Source organism: Phytophthora sojae (genome assembly GCF_000149755.1).
Source record: "Phytophthora sojae unplaced genomic scaffold PHYSOscaffold_8, whole genome shotgun sequence".
Classification (NCBI taxonomy): domain Eukaryota; phylum Oomycota; class Peronosporomycetes; order Peronosporales; family Peronosporaceae; genus Phytophthora; species Phytophthora sojae.
Window position 1 is genome coordinate 1,437,615 of NW_009258122.1, and position 27,253 is coordinate 1,464,867.

At 56.4% G+C, this 27,253-nt stretch overlaps 9 protein-coding genes across 9 annotated transcripts; 3 read left to right on the forward strand and 6 right to left on the reverse strand.

The window, feature by feature from the left end:
- Positions 1-3,226: 3,226 nt before the first annotated feature.
- On the reverse strand, positions 3,227-6,141 carry PHYSODRAFT_337574 (hypothetical protein; the record flags this gene model as incomplete). Its single annotated transcript, XM_009535252.1, has 2 exons — positions 3,227-4,448; positions 4,523-6,141. The coding sequence occupies 2 exons, from the start codon at positions 6,139-6,141 to the stop codon at positions 3,227-3,229; spliced, it is 2,841 nt and encodes a 946-aa protein (XP_009533547.1).
- Positions 6,142-7,992: 1,851 nt separating this feature from the next.
- Positions 7,993-11,704, reverse strand: PHYSODRAFT_337575 (hypothetical protein; the record flags this gene model as incomplete). Its single annotated transcript, XM_009535253.1, has 6 exons — positions 7,993-8,276; positions 9,900-10,031; positions 10,094-10,549; positions 10,642-10,862; positions 10,902-11,115; positions 11,365-11,704. The coding sequence occupies 6 exons, from the start codon at positions 11,702-11,704 to the stop codon at positions 7,993-7,995; spliced, it is 1,647 nt and encodes a 548-aa protein (XP_009533548.1).
- Positions 11,705-13,064: 1,360 nt separating this feature from the next.
- On the forward strand, positions 13,065-14,969 carry PHYSODRAFT_337576 (hypothetical protein; the record flags this gene model as incomplete). The annotated part of the gene is made up of 1 exon (XM_009535254.1): positions 13,065-14,969. One exon carries the CDS (start codon positions 13,065-13,067, stop codon positions 14,967-14,969), a length of 1,905 nt encoding a protein of 634 aa, XP_009533549.1.
- A 188-nt stretch (positions 14,970-15,157) lies between these two features.
- On the forward strand, positions 15,158-15,613 carry PHYSODRAFT_337577 (hypothetical protein; the record flags this gene model as incomplete). The annotated part of the gene is made up of 1 exon (XM_009535255.1): positions 15,158-15,613. One exon carries the CDS (start codon positions 15,158-15,160, stop codon positions 15,611-15,613), a length of 456 nt encoding a protein of 151 aa, XP_009533550.1.
- Positions 15,614-15,830: 217 nt separating this feature from the next.
- PHYSODRAFT_563676 (hypothetical protein) lies at positions 15,831-16,934 on the reverse strand (the record flags this gene model as incomplete). The annotated part of the gene is made up of 1 exon (XM_009535256.1): positions 15,831-16,934. The coding sequence occupies exon 1, from the start codon at positions 16,896-16,898 to the stop codon at positions 15,831-15,833; it is 1,068 nt and encodes a 355-aa protein (XP_009533551.1). The 5' UTR covers positions 16,899-16,934.
- Positions 16,935-20,031: 3,097 nt separating this feature from the next.
- Positions 20,032-21,185, reverse strand: PHYSODRAFT_355299 (hypothetical protein; the record flags this gene model as incomplete). The annotated part of the gene is made up of 1 exon (XM_009535257.1): positions 20,032-21,185. One exon carries the CDS (start codon positions 21,180-21,182, stop codon positions 20,115-20,117), a length of 1,068 nt encoding a protein of 355 aa, XP_009533552.1. The 3' UTR covers positions 20,032-20,114.
- Positions 21,186-22,114: 929 nt separating this feature from the next.
- On the reverse strand, positions 22,115-22,354 carry PHYSODRAFT_409444 (hypothetical protein; the record flags this gene model as incomplete). The annotated part of the gene is made up of 1 exon (XM_009535258.1): positions 22,115-22,354. A coding segment is annotated over one exon (240 nt), but the record flags the coding sequence as incomplete, so codon positions are not given.
- Positions 22,355-24,124: 1,770 nt separating this feature from the next.
- PHYSODRAFT_337582 (hypothetical protein) lies at positions 24,125-25,373 on the forward strand (the record flags this gene model as incomplete). Its single annotated transcript, XM_009535259.1, has 4 exons — positions 24,125-24,406; positions 24,438-24,785; positions 24,814-24,975; positions 25,056-25,373. 4 exons carry the CDS (start codon positions 24,125-24,127, stop codon positions 25,371-25,373), a joined length of 1,110 nt encoding a protein of 369 aa, XP_009533554.1.
- A 92-nt stretch (positions 25,374-25,465) lies between these two features.
- PHYSODRAFT_264355 (hypothetical protein) lies at positions 25,466-26,685 on the reverse strand (the record flags this gene model as incomplete). The annotated part of the gene is made up of 4 exons (XM_009535260.1): positions 25,466-25,819; positions 25,847-26,286; positions 26,365-26,478; positions 26,580-26,685. 4 exons carry the CDS (start codon positions 26,683-26,685, stop codon positions 25,466-25,468), a joined length of 1,014 nt encoding a protein of 337 aa, XP_009533555.1.
- Between the last annotated feature and the right edge of the window lie 568 nt (positions 26,686-27,253).

Below are 27,253 nucleotides of genomic sequence, written 5' to 3' on the forward strand. Positions count from 1 at the left end.
ATTGAAAAAGAAGATTGTCTCGACCCCACTGCTTCGCCATCCAGACCGCACGAGGCCGTTCCTGATCATTCCTCATGCCAACCAGTGGGCCGCCTGTGCGGTTCTCGGCCAAGAATACGACGGTGTCTTTCACCCGGTCAGGTTCACGGGGCGCGTGTTGAACGCTCGGACCTCCGGTATCACATCGCCGAGAAAGAGGTGGTGGCCGTGATGCGGGTTCTGGACGTGTTCCAATCTCTCGTCCAAGGATGTTTGGTCAAGGTTTTCACTCGACACTCCGTCCTGAGTTGGCCGCTGAAGTCCAAGACGGCGGATGGAAGATGTGTCCGCTGGGGCGCCACGCTATCCCATTGGGACCTGGAAGTGCACAAGATCAAGCGAGATGAGGACGGTCTGCCAGCCATCCTGGGCGCAGGTATCACACCTCGCGAACATCTGGACGAGGTCGCGGAAAATCTCATCCCGGCCAAAGGAATTGTCAAGACTCCGCCCGTGATAAGCATCGAAATGCTGGGCGAGGATTTTGACGGATACGTCTTAAGTTTCGACGGAGCCGCCAAGACGTCGACTCGTCAAGGCAGCTGCGGATGTATCATCTGGAGGCTCCCCGGCTGGAAGACCCTGAGCGCACATGGTTTCATTCTGGAAGATGTCACAGTGAATGACGCTGAGTATCATGGTATACTCAAGGGCATGGAGTTGGCGTCCGCCCAGAACATCCAGGAACTGGTCGTCGTCGGAGACTCTCGAATTGTCATCCAGCAGGTGCAAGGGCTGATAAACTGCAATCAACCAAATTTGCAGCGACGTCTGGTCGAGTACCAAAGTCTGGGCGAGAAGTTCAAGTCGGTCAAGCTGTGCACATTAAGCGTGAGTTCAACCAAGCGGCTGATTACCTAACGTCCAAGACACTGGCGATGGGAGAATCCTGGGCGGTTGAAGATCTGGAGGAATTCAAGCCTCTCGAACAAGTCTCGCCGATCCAGGAGAAGTTAATGAAGCCAGCGGAAAGTCTGGGCGAGAAGAGTGAAGAAGTCCCCGTCCAGAAGACTCCAGTGGGAGGAAACCTGGTCGAGTCACTTCCAGGGCCCGAGTCCGCACCGCTGCCGATTGCTGCGCGCGTCATGGCTGCCGTGACTAGAAGTCACGCCCGAGAAGAACCTGACCAGACTGAGCCCCTCGGCCCAGTTGAGTTTCAGGCAGAACGCTGGAGGCGGATCAAGGTTCACCAAGACAATGACGCCCAGATTGCGGAGATGAAGAAGTTCCTGGCCGGAGACGTCAGTTTCTCCCGACATCAGATTCGAAAGCTGTCGAAGCACGCCGAATTATTCGCTGTGGATGTCAGGGGTGTGCTATATCGGTTGAGGCGTGCTACGCGAGACCGGCCTCGGGACATGTCGGATGAACCAAGGTTGGTCACTCCGCCCGGACATTCTCCATTACGCTCACGAAGACTTCCAGGGCGGACATCAAGGTATAACCCGGACGCACGAAAAACTCCGGGCAGAGTTCTATTGGCCTGTTATGTACGCCGACGTGGAGAGAGTGCGTGGACTGTGCGAGTGGCAAGGGGCATCCGCCCAACCCGGGTCCTTCGCCCGGGAATATTGAGCCGAGACAACCATTCGAGGTGGTTTCGATGGACTTTGTCACTCACTTGCCCAAGTCCGAGCGAGGAAATACTTTCTTGCTCCTCTTCCAGGATGCGTTCTCCGGGTACGTCATGTGCAAGCCCATGGATTCGACCACCGCCCAAGAAGTCGCCGAGGCCTACGAAGAAAGAGTGTTCCGGCAGTTCGGAGCGAGCTCGCTACTACGTCACGACCAGGATCCCCGGTTCATGAGCGAGGTGTTCACTCGGTTCCGGGAGCTTCTTGGGAGTAGACAGCGTGCCACCCTGGCCTACCGACCTCAGGCGAATGGTCAACAAGAAAGGTCCGTCCAGACTGTCGTCCGGAGTATCCGGGTGTATATCGCGGAGTCTGACCAAAGTGACTGGGACGATCACGCCGAGAGGCTGATGTTCGCCCTGAACACTTCGTTCGACGCGACTCGCCTGGACACCCCGTTCTACCTGGTCCACGGCTGGGACGCCAGGAGCACTCTGTCGGCCATGCTTGACCCAAAACCATCCAGTGTCCCTGAGCGGACTGCCTACGAATGGCGTCGGAAACTCCAGCGTGGCTACAGTTACGCCCAAGCATGCGCCGAGGATCTCCAGCGGAAGGCCAAGCGTGCGCGCTTGGCCGAGCAAACACGCAAGTGGAAGGAATTGTCTGACCGAGTGAAATCTGGTTTCGAGGTCGGAGATGCAGTCTGGCTGTATATTCCGAAAGTACAACCCGGCCTGAGTCGCAAGTTGGCGCACCTCTGGCATGGCCCGTTCAGGATCGCCGAGATGCATGATGACTTCCGGGTGAAGCTCAAGGTCGACGACACGGGTTACCGAGTCAACCCTTGGGTGCATGTTTCTCGGCTGAAGCCACGTGCACTCTACCCTCGACAACCATCCGCCCAGATCGAAGTTGACGATGACGATGATTTTGACGCTGCACTCCCCCCGGAGGACAGTTGGGAGGCTGACAATGAAAACGACGAGTACATAAAATCCTGGACATTCGTTGGTCCAGGCGGACTCGTACGCCCAAAAGGGCTCGGGAGTACCAAGTGAAATGGAAGGGGTATGACGATCCCGAATGGATCCCAGTGTCGCATCTCAATTGTGGTGCGTTGCTCAACCAGGGCGCGAAAGCACGGGCTCGTTTCCAGGCTATGCAGGCTGGAGATGATCATCCGAGTGTGTAACCCCGGGCGGGGATTTCTTGACCGGACCAGATCGTCGATCGTGTGATTTCGTGGAAATGGAGTGTGATTTGAACTGGAACAATGATCCGCCCAGGGTTGCCTAATGCAGGAGACTCTGGTCGGTGACAAGGTTGGGAGGTGTGAGACGCCAGGTCGCGTCGGTCTGGCCGAGTGATTATGGAGATGTTTTGACGATGATGATACTTTGACTTGAATCCAGTATGGTGGCGATGATGAGACCCTGAATGAGGCACAACGGGAACGACGCAAAGAACAAATAACGACAAAGTGTCAAAGATTATGGAATTGAATTAGTGGAGGTTACGCTACTCAAATGCATGGCTCCCGCTACTTCGGCCGAACTCCTCCACTGTGTGCGAGATAGGGTTAGCCGCGCGTTCCCGCTACTTCGACCCAACTACTCCACTGTGTGCGAGATAGGGTTAGCCGCGCGTTCCTCGGGCGAGAGCTCGCGGAGGCGAAGGTCGTGCGAAACATGGGCCGTCCGGTCGGAGTCCGTGCAGTAATACGACCACTGAGTCCGGCTGGGCTCCGCTCGCTCTGCCATCTCGATCTGCTCGGCCAGGCTGTACGGGTCACCTTGCGCGTTCAACGTGGACGGGTCGGTCAAGTACATGTAGCAAATCTTGGCCGGGTAAACCCAAACGCCGGGCTCTTCGAAGACAGACGCAGGGACTCCTTTCTTGATGAAGCGCTTGACACGATCCTCCATGCCACGACCGATGTTCTCGTGCAGCTCACGACGTCTCTCGTAGAGTGTGTTCGCCAGGAGATACTTGAGCGGATCGACGGGCTCACCCTTGGCCGCCTTGATCTTGATGGAGAACCAGTGGAGCATGTACCAGAAGACCTCGGCGTGATCTCGAACGTAGCGCAGGTACTCGTCGATCCACTTGAACGACCCGGCCGGAAGTTCCGAGCGTCTGTGGAAATGGAAGACCTTGACCCGATTCCGGAACATCTCCTCCCAGGGTTTTGCGGCCACGATCAGCTCATACTCCGTTTTAACTACAGGCCAGCGCGCGCAGAGACGTTCCAGGCCACCTTCACCCTTGTACGGACAGTGCTCCGGAAAGCCGGGCGTCTGGTTCTCGTGGCCATTTTTCTTGGGCGTGAACTGGCTCAGGATACCACGTCGACGCCACGACAGGACACCTTTGGTCGGCTGCTCGATCATGGCCAACTCGGCCGGAGTCAGCTCATCGTACTTCTTTCGGGCGAGAGGTGACTTGCGCTTTTCTAGCTCAGCCCTCGCCCGGGAACGCAGGCTGCCAGATTTCTTGCCCGAGGTAGAACCAGAACGAGACTGACGGGGACGCTTGGGCGAAGGAGAATACGTGAACTTCTTGGGCTTGACGCTGCTGGCACTCTCGGACGAGGAATCTGACGAAGACCGCACTCTCTGGGAAGACGCTTTACGCTTGGGTTTCCGGGGAGGCTCGTCGTCAGTACTGCTGCTGCTGCTGTCTCCATCGTCACCCTCAGCATCATGTTTCTCGGCCGGAGTCGGCGTGACCTTGACCACTTCGACCGCGTCACCTTCGTCGTCGTCGTCGTCTTCATCGACTGCATCACCGTTGTTGCAGTCCGGGTCGGTGGCCTTGTCATCTTCGGACGAACTGCTGGAGGCTTCGGCATCTTGACGAGATCCTTGGCCAGATTACGTAGAGGCGGCCAGGCCGAAGGAACGTACTCCTTGTCAAGCCAATCGTCCAAAACAACCTCGGTCATCCTGTAGTATGAAACGGGGACGTATTTCGCCCAGGGTGTCTCGTCCAGCTTACGGTGGTACATCATGGTTGCCAACATCTTGAGGAGCGAGTCCCGGTGGAAGTGGCCGTGGCCAACTCGATCCATGCCCAGAGTATTGACAGCCTCGTGATAATTCACCCCAGAGCGCATAGTCCACTGGACGTCTGGCCGGAGATCTTGCCAAGCGATGAACTCCGGGAGGAGAGCGCAGGCCTCCTGCACCGAGAGCCTCAACGGGAACCTTGACGGACGAGGACCGACGTGCGATTCCGGGTGGACACTGGGACGACGTTGGACAACCTTGGCCTTCTTGGACGAAGAACCCCGGCCGGACCCCGACTTGGATGACCCCGGCGAAGATTGCTGTGTGCGCCTGGGCGGAGTCGCGACTGGAACACTGGCCGGAGGAGAGTTGTCCTCAGCCTTCTCCTCCTGAGCGTCACCATCAGCACCACCCTCGTCGTCATCACTCTCGTCCAGGAGCGGGCCCGGGTACGGAGGATACATACGGTAGGGCCTGTCAACTGCCTCCACAGAGATCCAGGTTCGCCAGCTCCCGGGCGGAATGGTCCCGTTCTGGAAACGACGGAAAAGCTTGCGAAGACGTGACCAGTTGCCTCGCACCTCAGTCCCTCTGGAGTTCAGGAAGTCCATCAGTCCGGCCGCGTCGAAACGCGTTTCCTGGGCGGAACGCTGGAGGTGGACGATCTGCGTGTTCGCATACGCCAGTTGAGTCTCCAGCTCATCCACTCTCCCCGGAAGAGCTGAAGTCTCCTCCAAGTTTTCCTTGGCCAGACGTCGGAAGTTGTCGTCCAGTATGGCCCCGCTTCCGGCCGAATCTTCCTTGGCAGACTTGAGCTGCTGCCGGTAGTACTCGTCGAGGAAGACAACGTCGCGCTTGAGCTGGTCGTATTTTGTCCGGAGCTGGAGGATCTCGGCCGCAGAAGACTCCCCGTCGATATCGTCGAAGACGGCCTGACGCTGACGATCTCGGGCGAGGAGATGGCGAATCGTGGAGACTGTGTAGAAGCCCTTCTGGGTGAGTTGATGGACGGGGAAATGCATGAGGAGCGACGCAAACTCACGGCGAGCGACGAGCGAATTCAGGAGTGCCTCCAGTGGAGTCAGGCTGGGAGTGTCTTGGTCATGGTACGGACGGAGGATCAGCCCACGCACCTCGACTTGGCCGTGAAGTGCTGGGCGCTGCTCGCCCGAAGGCGTCTGCCCGGACGTGGTGCCGATGTTCTGGTCGGGTGTGGGAATGCCGGGGGCGTCGTCGACCATTTCCATGTCGGCGTTGTCGCCCTTCTCCTCCCCCTTCGCGTCGCCGTCTTCGTCGTCTTCGCCGTCGTGATCCGCATTGTTGTTGTCGCGCTCGTCGCCGGCGTCCATCGCCTCGTCACCACTTGCGTTCGCGGAAGACCCCTTGTTGTTGTCCATCGGGTCGGCCTTCGAGTTGTTGGTGCCGCCGCCAGCCGTGCCATCCGGGATGGGCAGCGGCTCAAGCGGGAGCAACGCAGCGTCGGCGATCAAGTCGGCGTCGGAGGTGTTCGTGGACATCGTGTGTCGGCGAGGTGGCAGATTTTGTTGTGAGCGATGAAGTCGTGGCAAGCCCGAGCGAGTGACTGATGGCCCCAGACGTGGCTGAGAAATATTCGGCTAGGCGAGGGAGCACAGAAGGGACGCGACCGTTGGAAGTCCGGGCGAATCAAACCGGCCGTCAACACTCCGCCCAGACATCAGATCGTGTGGTCTAGTCAAGCTTGATCAATTCGGCAAACGGCCTCGGTGACCAAGCGAGACCAGTGGGGCGGTTGACACGATGGGAAATTGGATTTTCGTCTGGGCGCAGTGTGATTGGCTGAAATTGGATGGTTGGATGACATGGATTGCGCGACAAGTACAAGGATCTGGGACCCGGCGAAGACTCGCCCAGGATGCATATCGACCAGCGACCCTGGTCGAGTCGCTAACTCATTTTGCGACTCTGGCCGGGTGTAAGTCTGGGAGATACGATCAAGATATACTCAAGTCAAGATGTTTCCGACCTACCAGGCAGACCGACCGAGGATGGGCAAAGATTCCGTGGAACGTTGAAGGAGGTGATTTGTACCCACGACTCTACATTGGATTTTGGCTCGGCGGGGATGTCGACGTCAACCGCAGTATAGTGAAATCAAGTGAAAAGCAAAATGCATGTCTGAGTTGCAGGAATATAGCCACAGAGTAAAAGATAAACAGAGTTCGTTTTCCCCTGAAACCCGCAAGCCGCCAGGAAGCGCAGGACGACCGGGCACCGCGGCTAGGTATGACCGTGGTTGGATCTCTCCCTGAAGTAAGTACGCCAAGTTAGGTAAGGGGACTGGGGCGTACAGGCGTCTCAGGGTGATCCGCCTATTTCATTTCCTAGTTGCAGCCGTATTCTCGCCCAGAGCGAGGTCCTGCGTTTCATATTATCGATTACATCTCGGGCGGCGCTATTCACTCCGCCCGGGACTTGGCCGGAAGCCTATTGTGTGGTAGGGTATTGATATTGGTTATTTTGCTCTCAGTACATATGGGAGTGGTGCGCGTTTGAAGTCGCCCAGGGTTGACCAGTACCCTGGATACGACTCGTTAGTTGACTGGAGTAGTGACCCACCGTCCGAGGGTCCGAAAGAATAAGTGACGGATATTTGTATTTGTGTATACCTCTGTATTTGTGGTTATCGTCCTGAGTCGTAGGGGCTACGTTTGGAAGTACGTATCGTACCCCGCTCGGAGACCCAACAGTGTACAACAACTCACCAACTCGGCCGAGCTCTTTGGTTCGAAGACAAACGACCCGAGAGGGATTGTCACAAGGAACACACGCCATCTCGGGCGGACATCTTCTGGTGTATCCGCCTGAGAAGTTCTAAGGGACTTTGGTCTCCCGGAACATTCGCACACTATACACCTGGGCGGAAAAGGCGTTCACCCGCCTCGCCTCAGCCGTGCGCTCCGTCACGCAGCTCACCACTCTATATCGTGTTACCTACTCCACGGCGGCGATGACATACCGGTCGCCACCGTCTGCTACGGGGAACGGGCCGGCGACATCAAGTGCCCACCGGTCACCTACTGCACCACCGCGTAAACTTCGTAGTGGCGGAATCACCTCACGTGGGTTCGCCTTACGTGAGCCACACCCTGGCATCCGCGCACCCAGTGGCGTACTTCTCGGTAAAGCCCAGGCCACCAATACAACTGAGCTACTCGTCCATACGTGTTAGGGCCACGGAGGTGTCCACTCCACACCGTACCGTGCATCTCCTTAAACACCGTAGACCACAGCGTCGGTAGCAATGTGACGAAGTCCGCTCAGATTTTGGCGAACCTCGTCGGTCGACTGCCTTTAACATGTTTGGTCTAGGACGCAGTGATTCAGTCTCAACCGTGGTACGCCCGGACGACGTCGGTGATGGAGAACCTGGTGGAGCCCTTGGCGTATGGAGCTGGCGCCCAGTGCAACTTCGAAGTCGAACAAGCGTGTGGGATGCGGATACGACAGACGCAGGACTGCTGAGGTTGTTGGCCGAAGATCGCCAGGTTCAGATGTGAAGTGCAGACGTTGCCGAGGCTCAGATGAACGGCTACCGGAGTTGACCGAAGTCCTGGGGTGTCGACGCTGTGCTTGCGGAACGTTGCCACGTCCAGAGGCCGCGAGCTGATCACTGGTGTCGGCAAAGAGTAAGGCTGACTACGTGCGTACTCGGGATGTGTGAGGCTTCTACCACTTGGATGTGCTTGCTGCATCGCTGAAGTCCAGCCGAAGTGGCCCGAGGTTGGGAGCCCGTGCTGCGTCATTGCCGAACTTCCGAAGGTCCAGATGTGCGTCGGCTAAGCTGACGGCTCAGCGAGGAAGGTTTCCCTGGACTCCGAGGAGGTTCAGCCTGAGCTTGCTGGACTTCGCTGAACATGGCTGGATTTGGCGGACGTTGGTGGACCCTTCGAGTTCAAGGTCCAGCGGAGCCTTGGAGGCTCCAAGTGCTGTTGAAGTTGTGCTCGCGTCGAGTCGCTGTGGAGGGTCGCCGTGTCAGGTCACGCCATCCCGTGATTGCAGACAAATCAGCTCTGACGTCTCCCGTCGCGCCCTGATGACGCACCCCATGCGGCCAATCACAGGCGCGGGATCTGGGTTGCTGGCGGTGATTACGCCCAGAGCCGCTGGATTCTGCTGGACGCATCCGAGTTTCGGCCAATCATCGCTGAGCTCATGTTGAAGCGCCGCATGCGACTGCGCGTTGCTGGCAGCTCGCAAGACAGTCTTCTCACTGTTGTTTTAGTGTTTCCGAAGGGCGTTTTGCGCCCCACTTGATAGGTTCATGTTTGCATGTGCAAGATTTAAATCAGAGTCGAATTTGCCCCGAAAGACGCACGTGTTTGGATTTTGTGTGGTCGCGGGTGTCAAGGAGCGCCTCCAGTGAAATTCAAGGCCCCATATAGACCGATTCGGTACCCCTGGGTGTGAGGAGGGCTCCGTTTGGCTATTTCATATCGTTACGCGTCGAACCGACACTTGGGAGCGGCTCTCGGCGTGTATTTCATTTTGACCGGGGAGGAAGAGCCTTCTCGTTGGTTGTGGAGCGATCGTACGACTGGTTGGGATTCGGCCCGACATTTGGCGTGGATTGTTTGGTGTCCGCCTGACATTTGGAGATCGGGCGTGGTGCGCGGAAGTCCCAGGGCGCAGAGCGGGAACCCTGGGTCAAGACAGGCTCAAGCCGAGCCAACTCACGGGGCAACTCTAGGTCGAGGAGCGAGGGAGACCTGGTTCTGCGGCTCTCAGCTGGAGCCGCCGAAGGAAGTGAAGAAGCTGTCAAGACCTGGTCCAAGGTCTGGAAAGAAGAGGACGGAGTGCGTGTGGAGTGTCGTGTGTACATTGAAGAAAACCCGGGGCAGATTGGGCTACGGCACGTGCAGATGAGAGCCTGTTAAGTGGGGAGCAAGCACCGTTTGGAGACACTGGGAGACATCTGGACTGGACGTGAAGTTGCTGTGGTTGACCTCCGACTGAGCCCAAAGCGTAGCCCTAGGAAGAGCTATTCAAGGGGATCACAAGGGAGGTACACACACGCCTCATCCGGTTCAAGTCCAAGTTCAAGGAGCGTCAGAAGAGTCTTCATTGCAGTCCAGCCGAGGTCTTTCGGCTGGGACTCTGATACTCTAGGACTCTGCGAGTTTGGGTCTGGGCCTGGTGATTCTACGCTTGGACAAGTCTATTCTACGTCTGGGGGGAAATTGTCCCGCCGCCTCGCCACAGCAACACCACTCGCCATCCGTTCTGGTCACCAGACCGAACTTGGTCTCGACCGTCATGCTGGCGTACCTGCCGTCCGTCAGCAGTCGCTTCACGAACTTGCTGCGCTTCTGCGCCACCATCAGCTCGTTGTCGCTCAGCTGGAGCATGTCGCCCATTGGGGCATCTTCTGCCCAAGTCGTCCGCGCCGTTCGTCATCAACACGGCGTTGTTCGCCGCATCCGGAGCCACCGTCGCCTCCTTCGTCGTGTTCGCCGTGGCCACGCCCTTCGTCGAGCGCTTCTCCGTCGTCGGCAGCGTCGTCACCGTCTTCGTAGGCGTCGGCGCTGTCGCCGATGTCTTCGCACGTGTCGTCGTCTTCGTCGTCACCGTCGGCGTCTTCTGCGCCGTCGCCGCCTTCTTCCCACGCGTCGGAGGCGCTATTACTTCGCGTCGGGCGCCTCGTGCCGCCGTAGGTTGTGGTGATGGGGATGCAGTTGCACGTGGGGCTGGTGTAGCCACTGCTGGTGCTGCACTCGCCGTCGTCAGGGCGAAAGTAGTCTCCGTAGCCGTAGTCCTCGGCTCCACCGCTACACTGGCGTTCGGCACGTCCGTGCTGGTCGCCTGTGTCGTAGTCGTCATCGTTGTTCGTCGTCGCGCACTTGGTGTCGTACTGCTCACACCAGAGGCTGTCGTCGAGGCTGCCGGCTGTCCAGCGTCCGAGATCGCGCTGGTCTCATCGTTCTCGGCCGGATCCGTCGTCGCCCGGTGTACGTGGCGCTCTGCACGCTCACGTATACGTGCACTTCGTCGTGTGGCAGGCTCAGCTGCCTTCTTCATGAGCCTCCTGCTGGCTGTCGGCGCCAGCGTGGTGCTGCTGTGCTCCTCGTGCGTCTCCGTCGCCATGCCGCTGTGCACCGTCATCATACTGTCCACCGTCGCCGAGCTGCGGTTCGTCGTGGCCACCGCGGTCGTGTCGTGCCCGCCGTGCACGACTTGGGCTCCGTTCACCACGCCGTCTCTAGCCACTCGGGTGTACGCCCACTCGCGCCTACCCTACTCGTCGCAGCCGTCGAGAGACTCGGAAGCCGTATGCTCCCTGTTCGTCGCCTTCGCCGTCGTCCACTGCCGTGTAGCTGTCCACCGAGGTCTCTCGTAACTCTGCGCCACGCCCCGCTTGCCGTTCGTTCGTTCGTTCGTTGTGCTCGCTCCCGAGCACGCGTTGTCTGAGTCGTCCGGCTGTTCGTTAGCCGTCCGATTCGCGAGTCCTCTGGCTGCTTGCGCCACCAATTCTCGAGTGAGCTCGACTCGTGGGGCCCGCAGGGCTCACGGGTTCGGAGGGAGTCGCGGTCCAGTGTGCCGACCATGCGGTCCGCTGGATACGCGTCCCACTCCTATTTGGCGTCTCGACGGCGCCCGTCGTCTCATTCACCGTCGCGACGCCGGCCTCCTTACAGAGGATTTCTTCATGTTGTTGGTGAAGGCTCGGTTCTTGGACAATTATTCAGCTTTCGCAGCAAGACCAGGATGTTGCTCGAGCGTCTTGAGCGCTGCAGAGTTCTTCTCGAACGATATCGCTGAGCTTGGACTCTTGCTGAAAAATGACTTGAGCTTGCTGAAAACCGGGAGCAGCTGTTCCTCCTCATCTGCAGCAACCGTGTCGTCTTCGGAAGCAGGTACCTTCTCGAGTCTACGGATGCGGCGATGAGTTTTGTCATAGTTCGTGAGAGCGCGGTGGGAGGTTTTGGCCTCCACGATGGCAATCTCGGCCGGTTCGGCGACGCCATTGAGGCCTTTGCAGCTTCTAATAAGCGAGGCGAAGAAGAATACCGCGACGACGAAGAAGAAGCGACTGTGATTCATCAAGTCGGCGTGTTGCGAACGAGTGGTTGGAGGAGAAATTGAAAATGGGCCGTTAACGAGAGAAGGTAATGGAGGGAGTGGTTGCCGTCAGTTCAACAGGTTGTGATTTGTCGAAAATTCACGTACGAATCCTTGCGGTTGTAAAATTCTAATAATTAGTTCTGTGCCAACAGTAGACAGGAGATAATTTGTAGAATGAGGGATCGGTACTAGAACTTTTTAAAGGGTAGTAGAAGGTCATAAGGGCTGTACCTGTGGAGCCAGTGCTCAATCATCCTGGGGGGAAAGGCATAATGAAGTGTAAGACTCTTTGCAAACGGTTGCTTTCTGCACGTATGCTATACACTATATGATGAACACGCACGTGCAGGAAGCAATGGTTGTGAAGCGTCTTCGATACTAGTATGTGCAGGACGCCACGAAACAGGTCGTGATCAAGGGTCCGTCTACTTTCGAATATATTTCGCTGTATTTGGTGCGAATAACGTGCTACAGTACACGCACTTTCGTGAGATATCTCTTAATGCTTGACGCCGCTTAAACCTGTATCAGTTTACTTCCGTCAGCACACACATGTTGATACAATTATCCTTAACTAGATGCGCATTGTGCTCTCCTCATGCTTCTTTCAGGGCGTGGTGACACCGGACAAGCATATTTTCCATGTCAAACAACAACTTTAGTACAGTGCAATTTACTCGGAAGTCATCGAAGTGAACTCGAAATTAAGTAGCATCCCGGCCCGGTCAGCAGGATTGATGAAGACTCACCCGCGGTCAACACTGCGGTGCCCTGAATAATGCCGTCGTTCTGAGTGCCGATTTTATCGTGGGAGTTCAACGACGACGGTGTTCATGATGCTAGTTGTTGTTTTTGCTGTTGCTGTTGTTTGCTGCTGGAAAGGTGGCAAATTGCAATGTGAGTGGGGCGCTTGATCCCCTGGTCCGAGGCGAGTGTACGAATATGAACTGCGTAATCGGTTGCCGCGGATTATGCAGTGCGACGAGAGATGACGCTTGGTGTGGATTACGCGGTGCAACATTGTCGGCCAAGCGAGATGGCAGTAAATGTTATCCGGGGATTTAGTAAGTATCTGGAGATCTTTAATCCGTTAGCTGCTGAACAATGTGCAATGGGCCTTCATATCCTAGCGGGATGGAGGAGTTCTCGACAGCGATACCAACGCCTCCATTTCTGATCAATGCTTTGAATAGAGGGCGGTATCTGACCAATTTTTGAGCAGATACCGCCCTCTATTCAAAGCATCAGTCAAAAATGAAGGTACCGGCAGTTGGACGTCAAGTTGGGCCGTTTCTTGACGTCAAAATTGATTTTGGCCTCTCATTTTTAGGCCATCAAAATGCTGCGGTGGACGTTGCGCGCGCGTCGCCGCGTGAGCCTCTGGGGTCCGCCAGGGACACTGTCACGCTCTGCCAGGGGTGTGCCGACACTCTCATCCGATTCCCCCGCTCTAACACGCAATTTCCAGGTCGTTCTGTCGCCAAAACCAACTCGAACGGACGCATGTCAACCTCTTGCTGCGACGCTGCAGCTGCCAACCCGCTTCTACTCTCAACCAGCGGCCAGCAGCAGCGTCGCTACTAAGCCTGCCATGTCCACGGAAGACCGGGCTCTAGCGAGGAACTATCGGGAGAGACTGGAATCGGCTCCGGATGACGCGGAGCTCGCTCGACTCGTGCTTGAAGACATCCGGGAAGGTGGCGGCACTGCGCTGTCGCAGTTTGTGGCCTCGAGCATCTTCAGCACTTTGGCGAGAGAGGGTTCGATAAGCGAGTGTCGGGAGGCGGTGGAGTACGCGTGGAGGCTAGGCATGCGGCTGGATACCAAGACGGGGCTGACCAACTTTGATACTCAGCAATACACGACGGTGCTTGGTGTGTGGGACGCTGTCCACGAAGATGGAGGCAAGATTGAACCGTTCTACAACATCACAGCATTGATCGCGGCCGTCAATTTGGAGCAAAGTGACCGAGTTTTTGACATTCTGGATGCCATGAAAGCTGGTGGTGGAGACACCGCCAAGGCGTACGGATACGTGGTGGTAGCTGCTTGTCAGCACAAGCAGTATCAATTTGTGCAGCGTCTGTTAGACTACATGCACGAAGTCGGCGACGATACCGCGCTTGTGTACCGCACCGCTATTGGATGGGCCGTCAAAATGGGCGAGAATGGCTTCGTCTTCGATCTCCTGCGGCACATGGGCGAACACGATGTGGATCGACAGACCTGGTACAGGAGCTTCGTCATGTCGTCGCACAAGAACAGATTATACGACCAGATTCTGGACGTGTTCGAATCAATGAGAAGTTCAGGGCACAAGTGCGACGACGATACGTACGAGGTTATCGTAAGAGCGGCGGTTAACCTAAGGAAGCGCGCCTTGGTGTTTGACTTCCTGGAGATGAAAGGGCAATTCTGCGCGGCGGAGATTTCGACAGACTTCTTTTGCAGATTAGTGGGGACGGCGGTGAAGACACAGCAGCATGCGCTTTTGATGGGCGTTCTTGACTACATGCACCGCGCCGATTCAGACGCATTAATCGCGTACACTGCTGCCGTTCGAACCTCGTTCAAGTTGAAGCAGTACGACTCTGTCTTGGATATCTTGCGGAAAATGAACGAGATTGGGCTGGACTCGAGGGAGGAGTACACTCACGCTGTGATGTCATTCAGTAAACTGGAGTGCTATGGCCACGTTCTGCGTGCCTTCAAAGCTATGCGCGATCGCGGCTACGAGCAGGAAGAGCCCCTATTTAAGGTTGCTGTACGAGCAGCTATCAAGTTGGACAGACCTGACGATGTAGTTGCAATCTGCAACGGATCGGGCATTAAGTTGCCCGAGTCCATGCGTTTGTACTCGTACGCGTTGAAGAAAGCTCGCGCAGCGAACAAGCAGGCCTTGGTCGACACCATTTTGGGGCATAGAAGCAAGACCAACAAGGCTGTGAAGCAGTCCGTCACCGCTTCGAAGAAGCCCACTACTGCTGCGAAGGTGCCTCGCCCTGCTGAACCTGGATCAGATGACACACGAGCAGTACCTGCAATACTGGCGGAGTACTTGGAGAAACTACCCAACAGCATTGAAGCTCTTAGCGCGGCACTGCTCCTGGCTGACAAGTCCGAGAGCATGAAGGAGATGGTGCCGAGAATTCTGGATCATTTGCTGGAAATCGCCGTTAATCCAAGTTCCGTTATTCGGCCATGCTGCACCAGGCAAATCGGGCAAAACGGCATTCGCTGGTGATGGCCATCACAGATCACGTTGCCAAAAACGACGTGGAATTCACCGACACAATGTGGCATACCATTCTAAAGAGTTGCGCGCGTGTGAGCAACCAGGAAGGCGCGCTTAAAGTGAGAAAAGTAATACAGAGTCGTGGGCGTGGTATTACCGAAGGCACAGCCCACGCTTTGATCAAGTGCGCAGCCAAAATGGACGACTGGGCTGCCGTCATCGACATTCTGTCTAATCTCCGGAGCGAAACATTCAAGCCTACCATAGGCATGTACACCAGGGCTTTCAACGAATGCTCGAGCCGCGGTCACCTGAGCACGGCGGTTGGCATCTACAACGTGATGCCAGAATCTCTTCGAGCTCAACTATCGCCAACGAGCTTGCTTGTAGTGATTCGCGCTCATGCGCGCTCTGACAGGAAGGAGCTGCAGCTGCGTGCCTCGGACATCATCAATGACTTCAGGCATACGTTTTCGCCAAAGAAGCGCAAGGCAATCGAGGAGGAGGTGCAGCATACTATCCAAGAGGTGGTGGTTCGGGAATGCGTGGACGCGATGGCGGAATCCGCTGATAGGATCGAGAAAGCTTCGTCGTCTGGTACAGCGGATAGCAAGGGGATTCTTGGGTATTTTTCGTCGCTCTTCAAGCGTTAGTTTTAGCCTCTTCCTGCTCCGCAGTAGAGTTTCTCAACCAAGTAATGTTAGCGCTATGAAGGAGACATTCTACTACGTAGCCATAGACAATCGGGAAACTTTTCATTACTTTTGTTGTTAAGATGCTAACGGATACGCTGTCTTTACGACAACCGGCGGTAAAGTGTTGGGAATGCATCGACGAGTCTTGGTGGTCAGACTTCGGTCATCCACCCGCTTAGTTTTCGAGCACCACGCGGTAGCGCACCGTGCCGTCGCGCACCATCTTGATGCCCTCGTTCACCTTGGCCATGGGCAGCTTCTGAATCACGGGGCGGACGTTCGCCTTGGACGCCACCTCGAGCATGTCCTTGATGTCCTGGATGCTGCCGATGTTGCTACCCACGAACTTGGCGCCCTTGCCCACCACGCCGAACGCGTTAAACTTGACGTCGTCGTTGGGAAGACCCACCATGATGCATGAGCCGCGCACGGCCAGGAAACTCAGGAACAAAGTGTACGGCATGTTGTCGGCGTTGGCGCAGATCAGCAGCACGTCCACAGATCCGGCAGCTGCGGCAGCCTGCTTCTCGTCCGAGTAGACCACGAACTCCGTCGCGCCGAGGGCGCGCACCTCCGCCTCCTTGTTGGCCGAGCGAGAGAACGCCACAACAGCGTCGGCACCCATGGCCTTTGCGAACTGGATACCCAGGTGACCCAAGCCACCGATGCCCACGACACCCACGCGCTTGCCAGGCTTCACGTCGGCCTCCTTCAGCGGCGTGAACACCGTCGCGCCGGCGCACAGCAGCGGCGCGGCAACGTCCGACGGGATGTTGTCCGGGATCTTGAAGGCGTACTCGTGGGCCACACGAACGTAGTCGGCGTAGCCGCCATAGGAAATGGCCATGTCGTTCAGGTACGTGTCGCCATACGTCCACACTTTGCGGGAGCAGTAGGCGTCGTCTCCACTAGCGCACTCTTTGCATGGGGCCTTGGGGTCCTTGTTCAGGCAGGCCCAGGCCTGAGCGCCCACACCCACACGGTCGCCGACCTTCATGCCCTTCACCTTGTCACCGGCCAGAGTAACCTCACCGACGATCTCGTGACCCACGACGCACGGGTAGATGGACGGGCCCCAGCCGCTGTCGATGGTGTGCAGGTCCGAGCCGCAGATGCCGCAGTGCGAGATCTTGATCTCGATGTCTTCAGGCCCGAGAGGACGCGACTGGTACTCCCAGGGCTTCACCTCCTCGCTCTTGCCGAAGCAAGCGTAGGCGTGGATGCTTCGAGGCTCCGTCGACATTTTTGATCGAGGGTTGGTCTTGTGGTCTTCCTTGGGCTGCGTGGCAGAATCCGGAATGAGGTTTTGGATTGGAGACCTTGAAGCGGCGCTTCAGATTTGGATACCAAGCAGCATTTCTAGAATTGTGTGGCCCACATCAGTATCTGACCATACAAAAAACAAGTAAAAGTGATGCGCGATCATCGCTGCCGTCCCGAAAGAAGGTTTCAGGAATGTTCTCGGTGGTAAATTACGGTAAGGAACAAAACTGCCGGCGTAATGTTCCATGACCCACTACTGTTGGGGCATGTTTCGGCGTCGAAGATGTTCGCGATGTCTAAGGTGTGTGGTGGTCTTTCCGCTTTGGACCATGAAGATGACCGTATGATCGCTGTTTGTGGTGGTTGACGACAAGTCCATTTGCGCGCAAATCGGGCAGTGAAGTGAAGACGCGTCACCCTCTTGAAGTTGTTCATACTGATCTAATGGGTTCCATGAAGCCAAAATCCAAGGGCGGTGTTCTGTATGTCCTCACGTTCATTGACGACTACAGCAGATTCGTCTACGTGTAACTGCTCACGTCAAAGGTCCAGGTGTTGGATCGGTTTCGCGAGTTCAAGGCCCTCGCTGAGACTCAGACGAGTTACAAGGTCAAGTGTCTCCGTAGTGACAATGGAGGCGCGTACACCAGCAAGAGGTTCAACCAGTTCTGCGCGTCGAGCGTCTGGGACTGTGAGGATCAACGACTTGTGAAGACTCGCACGGTGACGCTGGACGAGCGCCCGCCGTCTCGCTACCGCGATGTTGTTCTCATTGATGGTGGCCGTGATTCAAGGAACGTGACTGCGGATGATGACGACGACTGGGGTGCCCACACCTCCTACTGAATCCACTGCGGACATGGAAATTGATGAAACGGGTGAACAGGTGACGGGCATGGAGGTGGAACCAGCACCTGGCGCGGTTGTTTCGCTTGCGGGGGGCTCCTCGGTAATGCAGCCGGATGGCAGCATGCTTCCAAGCGAAACTATGAGAAGAAGCCCTAGAAGTGAGGTTGACTTGCGCGCTGATCGTCCCAGTGGTCTACTGCCCACTATCGCTGAGCCTAATCAAGTCCCTCGACTTCCTACACCCTCCTCCTCTCGAGCGATTGCTGCATTAGAATCGGCCAGGGCCTTGCCGTTCAGCGAAAACCGAATCGTCTTCAGTGGTGGATCAAGACCTGGCCGTGCCGCGAGAAGTGATTAGGCTCGACTTCTGACCAATGGAGATGATGATCGTGTTGGTGCTGATAGCGAAGGCGATGTTCCGTTGCTTGCCAACGAGCCACACATGAGCCCGGAGCATGACAGCGAGGTCGGAGAGCCAGACTCCAAGCGCCCTCGGCTCGACGAGTATGAGATCGCCTTGGCCGCGACGGATGTGCCTGGGAGTTACGCTGAAGCCATGTCTTCGCCGGAGGCTAAGCAGTGGAAAGAGGCCGTTCGAAAGGAGATCAGGGCTCACATTCGCAATCACACTTGGGATATGGTCAGGCGTCCTCACGGCGTGAAGGTAATCGGCTGTAGGTGGGTGTTTTCCTACAAGTTTGACGAGCATGGAAACATTGTGCGCTACAAAGCTCGACTCGTCGCTCTCGGTTGTCTCCAGACTCGTGGCGTCGACTACTACTACACCTACTCGCCGGTCGCAAGCACCAACACCATCCGCGTGTTTCTCTCTGTCTGCTGCAGCAAGCGTCTGAAGATCCGACAGTTCGACATTGAGACGGCTTTTCAAAATGGAACGCTCGACGTGGATGTGTACATGGCGGTGCCTCAAGGTGTTCGTGCTGATGGAGGTCTGGTGTGTAAGCTGCCACGAAGCCTCTATGGACTGAAGCAGGCCGCAGCTGTGTGGTTCAAGACTATCCGAGCAGCGTTCGTGGAGATGGGCTTCGTTCAGTGCCGTGCCGATCCCTGCCTCTTTGTTCGTCTTGGCAAGAATGGCCAGTCTCCTGTGTACATTGTCCTGTATGTGGATGACCTTCTGGTGGGCTGCGCTACGGACGCTGAGGCCGACAAGATTTGTGCTGCACTAAGTTCACGTTTCACGGTGAAGTCGCTGGGAGATGCCCGATATGTGCTTGGAATGGAGATCGAGTACGCACGTGACAAGGGGGAGTTGGTGGTGAGGCAGACGCAGTTCATCAAGCGGATGCTCGCGCGCTTTGGTCAAGTTGAAGCCAACTCAGTCCGAAACCCCATGGTGCTAGGCCAGGATTTCGCCCCTGATGACTCCCATGACACGTTCGAGGATGCCCGCACTTACCGCGAATTAATTGGGTCTCTGCTGTACGTCGCGAATGCAACGAGACCTGATATTAGCGCTGTTCTCTCATCGCTGTCGCAGTACCTCGACTGCCCGCGCGAGATGCATTGGCGTGCTGCTCTTCGGGTTCTACACTACAGCTACTCGTGGCATTCGGTTTTGCTGCGAGTCGGGCGACCGAACAGGTATCCGTGCCTATGCTGATGCCAACTGGGGTGGTGACAAGCAGACTCGTCGCTCTACATCGGGTGTTTTGCTGCTGCGTGGTGGTGGACCAGTTGTCTACAAAAGCAAGCGCCACACCACAGTCGCCTTGTCGTCGGCAGAGGCAGAGTACATGGCGCTTTCGCTTGCTGCCCAAGACGTGCTCTGGCTGAGGTACTTGCTGGTCGAGATGGGGTTCAAGTCTGAAGGTCCGACCACGCTACAACTGGACAACAACTCGGCGATTGCAATGGCCGCAAACAAGCGATCTACGAGCGCACTTTGTGCGCGATCATGTCGAAGCCGGACGGATCAAGCTAAAACATGTACCCACGGAGGAGCAGCTGGCCGACTTCCTTACCAAGGCGGTGCCAACACCGCGTCTGATGCAGCTGTGCAATGCAAGCGGGGTCGTCGACGTGCAAGTTGAGGGGGAGTGTTAAGGATTTGCTGGTCCTGTCTACGAGTACGGAGAAAGGCAACTTGCCGTGCGTTCCAGAGTGTTGGTCATGGAAGCGTCGAGGACATTCTAGAAGATGTTGGTAAGTTCGCTCTGTGTAGGACACGTGGACAAGTTAGCCAGGAAACTCGTAATTCGATCAATCACTTTCCATTCTGCGCTGCAATTGACAACCATTTCAACCTCAGCCAGCCAATCACAACGGCACTAAAACTCTATTGCTTTAGCCCGCATTTGAGTAATACTTCACAGCCTAGCTACATTCAGTTCTCCAGCACCACGCGGTAGCGCACCGTGCCGTCGCGCACCATCTTGATGCCCTCGTTCACCTTGGCCATGGGCAGCTTCTGAATCACGGGGCGGACGTTCGCCTTGGACGCCACCTCGAGCATGTCCTTGATGTCCTGGATGCTGCCGATGTTGCTACCCACGAACTTGGCGCCCTTGCCCACCACGCCGAACGCGTTAAACTTGACGTCGTCGTTGGGAAGACCCACCATGATGCATGAGCCGCGCACGGCCAGGAAACTCAGGAACAAAGTGTACGGCATGTTGTCGGCGTTGGCGCAGATCAGCAGCACGTCCACAGATCCGGCAGCTGCGGCAGCCTGCTTCTCGTCCGAGTAGACCACGAACTCCGTCGCGCCGAGGGCGCGCACCTCCGCCTCCTTGTTGGCCGAGCGAGAGAACGCCACAACAGCGTCGGCACCCATGGCCTTTGCGAACTGGATACCCAGGTGACCCAAGCCACCGATGCCCACGACACCCACGCGCTTGCCAGGCTTCACGTCGGCCTCCTTCAGCGGCGTGAACACCGTCGCGCCGGCGCACAGCAGCGGCGCGGCAACGTCCGACGGGATGTTGTCCGGGATCTTGAAGGCGTACTCGTGGGCCACGCGTACGTAGTCAGCGTAGCCGCCGTACGAGGTGGCGCCGTCGTTCTTGTACGTGTCGTTGTAGGTCCACACATTGTGCGCGCAGTATGCGTCGTCGCCGCTGGCGCACTCCTTGCAGGGAGCAGCAGGGTCCTTGTTGAGACAAGCCCAGACCTGGGCGCCCACACCAACACGGTCGCCGACCTTCAGGCCCTTCACCTTCTCGCCGGCCAGGGTGACCTCGCCGACGATCTCGTGGCCAACCACGCACGGGTACGTGGACGGACCCCAGCCGCTCTCAATGGTGTGCAGGTCGGAGCCGCAGATACCGCAGTGCGAGATCTTGATCTCGATATCCTCGGGGTAAAGCGGGCGCGACTGGTACTCCCACGGCTTGATCTCCTCGTCCTTGCCAAAGGCGGCGTAAGCGTGCACGGTTCTCGGGGCGGTGGGCATCGCTGTTCTTGTTGCTGTCTGCTGCTGAGGTGGCAAATTGCAAAGTGAGCTTTTGCTGAGCAGCGTGTGGTGGAGTTCGCTTGCAGCCATGCTGGCTGCTTGCGCATGGCATCCTGTCTAGCTAATCTCCAGCCGATGATCCAATCCATGTACAAGTGGTCCACTTGAAGTGGATCATGGTCACCAGATGACTGGTCATAGGCATGTTGTAAATTCAATCTTGACCTTCCTAGCCCTTTAGCTACCGGCCACCGATGGGTCCATAGGGACCCGTAAGAGAGGCAAATCCACGATTTCTATTGGACGAAATTGTTGCTGGCCATAAGACGAGCCATCCTCGTATCGGACAGGGGTCCATTGGGACCCCTACCGTGTGCTAGCGGATTCGGTTCGTAACAAGCTGATATCAACGGAAAAATGCCATTCAGGTTTTTGGCGACCGGCCAGCACATCGGAACAATGGAAGCAGGAGTTGGCGGAGATTGGAACGCGCTCGAGCTTCAACAGGACTACAGCATCGAGGACATTGCACTCGAAGCGCTCGTCGACGACTGGGACCGCCTAGTGCACGCAGATCCCACCCTCGATGGCGCTGACGACGAGCAACACAGCGCTGATGACGAGCATCCCGACGCCAGTGACAGCAGTCTACAAGGCGGTGCAGTTTGCGGCGCAAGTGGCCATGCATCGAGGAGGCGCTGTGGACGTGTATCTCGGGGATGCTGGTGGTGTGCGTCTCAACAGTACCACTGACGTGCAGCACACCACCATGCAATGTGGCGCGGCCGACGCGCAAGCGCAGCTCGGTCCATCACAGCCCCGCGATGTTGAAGGAGAGCACGGCGTGCAGCCGGCTCCGTCTACCGCAAGCAGAATTGGTGGATCAAGCCGTATGCAGTCGCTGCTGCACGTAATATACCCACCATCGTGTTGTCCGGCCAAAGTTGGTTGAGGCGTCGAGTGATGCATGCTGGGGCGTCCCCCTTCATGTTTCCGTTTTTAGCATAGAGATACAATCGACGCAGCGATATGCGGATAGCACGGTTGCGGTGCCTCTTTCTCGCCAGCTTGCCCTGCAGACGCTTTCCTGCCTCCTCGAGCTCGCCACCATAGCGCAGCCAGTCGCACTCCGGTGCGCCGCACCAGCCGCACATGCTCTCGACGCTCTCGACGCTCTCAACGCGCTCGACGCTCTCGACGTCCTCCATGTTAAGAACACGAGGGGAAATCAGATTTGAGGGGGATGTTGATTTCAAAGGAAACCGGCCATTCTCGTGATCCCTCTGATTGGTTTAAAAATTCAAATGCAACGATTTGATAGGCTCTGGAAGAGGTCCAAGTGGACCCCTCAGGAATGGTCTGTTAGCTAAAGGGCTAGTTTGGTTTGCACAGAGCAGAGGACTCTTCAACAATGCATTCCTGTACCAGCAGTACAGTACTACAGTATCTTGCTACTGTAGCAAGAATCTTGTATCAAGTTGCACATGTGGAACTGCTTGCAGGTGCGAAGCAACGTGCACAATGAGCTGTACTGATTTCCTTTGTCGTCCGCAGAAGCGTTAATGAGGTCAAACGATCCTTCCTTGGGCCAGGAACTTCACTCACCAGCGTCGAGCACTGGCATCAACATGCATAACCGAGTCTTAATCGATACCACTCCGTTTCAAAATGAAAGCACGATTGGCGTCAAAATGCGCCCTCCAAATCAATTTTCAACGTTTTCGCGTAAAAATTGCACCACTTGAACTGCTGAATTCTCCTCTTTCAATTGATGTGCTAGTTTACCTGAACCGTTTAGAATTGACCTTTGTACACTTGAATATCGTGTGGCTAGTAGGCTTTTATCTTCGGAAATGCACAAGAAAGTACAAGTCATCCGTGATTTGAAGATGTCAGTAATCCCTCCCATACTCAAACCAAGTCTTTTTTCGTGCTATCTTTCTGAAACAACCTTCACGGTGAATCATGCTTTCTATTTGAAACGGAGTGGTACAGTACATGTACCTTGAACCATGACCACGGCATATTAATAATGCCCCAAGCAATTTAGTTTCACGAAACTCCTGCGAGTCATCTCCAAATTGTGCCGAGTCAGCTCAACGTGGCATCCAATGGATACTATCCATAAAGTACATATTGATATGTACCAGGCTGGTACAAACACTCCGGTGGAGACTCTCCACTGGAGAGTCTACATGTAGAATCTAGGATAGATCAGCGAAGGAAAGACCCGGTGTCGCAGGCAGGTTCAACGTGAGCTCAGCTGACTCGCCCATCTGGGCCCCGCCCTGGCACGTTCAATCAAGATGAGTGTGCTTGCATAAATCGATCACCGCTTACTTTACCGGTAATGCCAGCCAAGACTTTCGGCCGAAGCGTGGCACGCGCACAAGAGTTTTGGTTATCCGGATAGGCTGTGTGGCTTGCCTTGGCTGTGCATTAACTGTAAGCCGATCGCAGGTTAGGTGACGTGGGTATGACGCGATCAAAACCGTGGGCGGCGTGCGTCCTTGGGTCAAAGCAGTCATTTGGAGGAGTCTATTTAACTTACGGCTTACAAGATTGTCTGGAATGTCCTTAGCAGCGCTGGTACGTAGCTCGCCTCGTGTCGAGGTGCCTCTCTTGGGGTCTGCTGGACGAAGCAGGCAAAAGTCGACGTCACGCGCGTCGACAAACTGAAGAAAGTAACTGAAAACCCTTCAAATTCTATACCCCCTAAAATCACTTTGGTTATATCCCTTTTCTCTGTCTAATTTTCTCTTCAATACCAGTTACACCTGTTAAATCGGTTACTTCAGACACGGTACGCTCCCAGCTACAAAGCCCACGCGAAACCGCCGCTTGGGGCTACAGCCGTTGCAGTCTCCGCTAACGCTAACGATTTGCCACAAATCAATTTTCGGACCGCCAAGGCACAACAGGAGGCACCACACCATCTGCTCATGTCGGCCGCACCTCGCTCCATCAAGGCGCTCGCCTGCTTCGGCAAGAGCGAGCCCGTCCAGCCCTGGGAGTACGAGTCCCGCCCGCTGGGCCCCGAGGACGTGGAGATCAAGATCTCGCACTGCGGCATCTGCGGCTCGGACCTGCACGTGATCGACAGCGGCTGGAAGCCCACGCTGTACCCGTGCGTGGTGGGCCACGAGATCGTGGGCCAGGTGACGCTGGCCGGCGAGCAGGTCAAGGAGCTCAAGGTGAGCGACCGCGTGGGCGTCGGCGCGCAGGTCTGGGCCTGCCTCAACAAGGACCCGCAAGGACTGCGCCAAGGGCGCCGACGCCTACTGCTCGGGCATCGTGGGCACGTACAACTCCAAGTACAAAGACGGCAGCAAGACCTACGGCGGCTACGCCGAGTACGTGCGCGTGCTGGGAGCCTACGCCTTCAAGATCCCGGAGAGCATCCCGTCGGACGCTGCGGCCCCGCTGCTGTGTGCTGGTACGACGGTGTTCACGCCCTTCAAGGAGGAGGGCGTGAAGCCTGGCGACCGCGTTGGTATCGTGGGCATTGGCGGTCTCGGCCACCTGGCGATTCAGTTCGCCAAGGCCATGGGCGCCGAAGCCGTCGTGGCCTTCTCCCGAGGTGCGCTCGCTGGGCGCAGACGAGTTCGTCAACTACTCGGACCCGGAGTAGGCCAAGGCGGCCGAGGGCTCCGTGGACATCCTGCTCGTGACGGCCGATGCCGACGGCATGCCGTATCAACTGTTCCTGAGCTTCCTCGCGTCGCGCGGCACGTGCATCATGGTGGGTCTGCCCAACGAGTCACACCCCGGACACGAGGGTCACCAACTGCTCGTTTGGACCCGCATCTGCTCTACGTACGCCTACCGCGGTCCTACCGAGGCTTCGTTATGTCGTTTGACGGGTCTGCGAAGACCGAGAAGAACGGTGGATACGGCAGTTGCTCGTGGATACTATGGAAGCTACCAGAGTGGACAGTAGAGCTTGCTGCGAGCGTTTACCTCGAGAACACCACGGTCAACCACGAGGTCAAGTTCAAGCCTGCTCAGGTGGTCATGAAGGGCGCCAAGTTCGTGGGCAGCCACATTGGCAGCATCCAGGACGTGCTGGCGCTGGCGGCGAAGAAGAACGTGCGCCCTGTGATCCAGAGGCTGCCCATGAGCAAGGCCAACGAAGGCATCCAGATGCTGCGCGATGGCAAGGTCCGCTACCGTGTCGAGCTTGAGAACTAGAGGAGTAAGGTACTGTTCGTTCAGGAAATGGTAGATAGGAACGCATCGTGGTTCAACACTGCCTTTTTGTATTGAGCATTAATACCGTTTGCCTATTCTGTTTCGATGTCGCCGTTGCTGCTGTCGCTATCCTCAATGGCGTAGTTCGGCTTGCCGATGTACACGTACATGAGGATCGCGATGATAACTGTGACTACAGCTGCAATAAGTGCCGGGTTCTGCCGGACGCGCGCCACCAGCGCAGCGACCTTGCTCGTCTCGGCAGTGTCCGCAGGCTTGCTGCCTCCCAGCTTCGCGTACAGCTTCCTCTCGAGCGCCTTCTGGTCGCGCTTCTTCTTCTTGAGCTGCACCAGCAGCTGCCGCACCTTGGCGTTCTTCGGCTCGATCTCCAGAGCCTTGCGCAGGAACATGTTGGCCTCGTCGAACTCGTTCTGATCAAGCGCGATCTGGCCGATGCGGTACATGGCCTTGACGTTGGTCGGCTCCAGCTGCAGCACCTCCAGGCTGGACTGGCGCGCCTCCTTGTACTGCTTGAGCTTGTGCTGCACGTTGCCCACGTTGTTGCCCAGCGCGATGAGCAGCTCCTTGCACTGCGCGGCGTCCTCCTCCGAGTGCTCCCACGTCTCCAGCAGCTTGAGCGCGCGCTTGTAGAGCTTGGCCGCCTGCTCGTAGTTCTTCTCCTTGAAGTAGCGGTTGCCGCTCTCCTTCTTCTGCGTGGCCTCAACGATCAGCTCCTGGGAGCTCATCTCGGCCGTGATCTTCTTCCCCACGCGGCAGAGCTCCACCACGAGCTTCATCTCGGCTCCGGGGGGCACGTGCGGCTCCAGCCCCACGTCTCCGTAGGCGAAGCGAGCGTCGCAGCGCACCTCACACACTTCTCCGACGTGCATCATCTTGGCCACGAGCTCCAGCGCTGCGGCACGAATAAGCAAAGGCTAAAAGTTAGCTGCAGGCTCCCTAATCCGTAGAGGAAAATGTGTCCATGTCGTACCAGGCATCACCTCGCCGTCTCCGATGCGGAACTTCCTGGCCTCATCACTCACCACCTTCTGCCCGGTCTTGAGCACCCACGTCGAGTACTTGACGCCCACTTCCTCTCCGAATTCTGCAGCGTAAAGGGATCCACGTGTCAGTGCTTGAGACTTTGCGAGCGATATCTACGCAGATACAATGGCCACGAATACGGGGGCTTCACGGCCGCGTTACCTGCTTGGATGCCGTCCGTGTTGACCGTCAACATCTTGCGGAAGATGCCTCCGCTGCCCAGGACATCGTCGAACCCCTCGCGCTCGGACTCGCTGATCGTCACCATGATGCCGTTTGTGTCGAAATTCTGAAATGGTCCGATTTGCGAATGATCAAAATATGAGACATATTTGATTACGGTCGAAACCCGAAATGGCAACATTTGTGTTGTTATCGCAGTGCGAAGTTTGCACAGACAGACAACTTGGCCGAGTTGGCGGAGTCAGCGGCCAAGGACAGTAGGCATTAAAAGGCAAGTCGATTTAACTGACGGCTCATGAAACTTTAAAGCGTACTGCTTGCGGGGAGAGCAGACATGGCAACGATGTAGACGAAGTTTACGTGCATGGTTGAGACGTTGAGAGTGCTGCTGGAGGCTGGGTATCGCGGAGCAATTTGCGGAATGAAGAAATTGTGGCGTGGGGCTTCCTTTCGTGGGTCCTGGACGATTATTAATAATTAGTATGACTATTGCTAAAATTTCACAGTTATTTTTGTAACCGTTTTTTTAAATTTTCTTCTGTAGTAAACGATGCTGGTCAAAATGACACACTCAAACTACTTTTTTTTGATCCTTCAATTATACTGTTCAAAATATAATTGACGGATCCGAAAAAAAACTTAAATGAATCTAA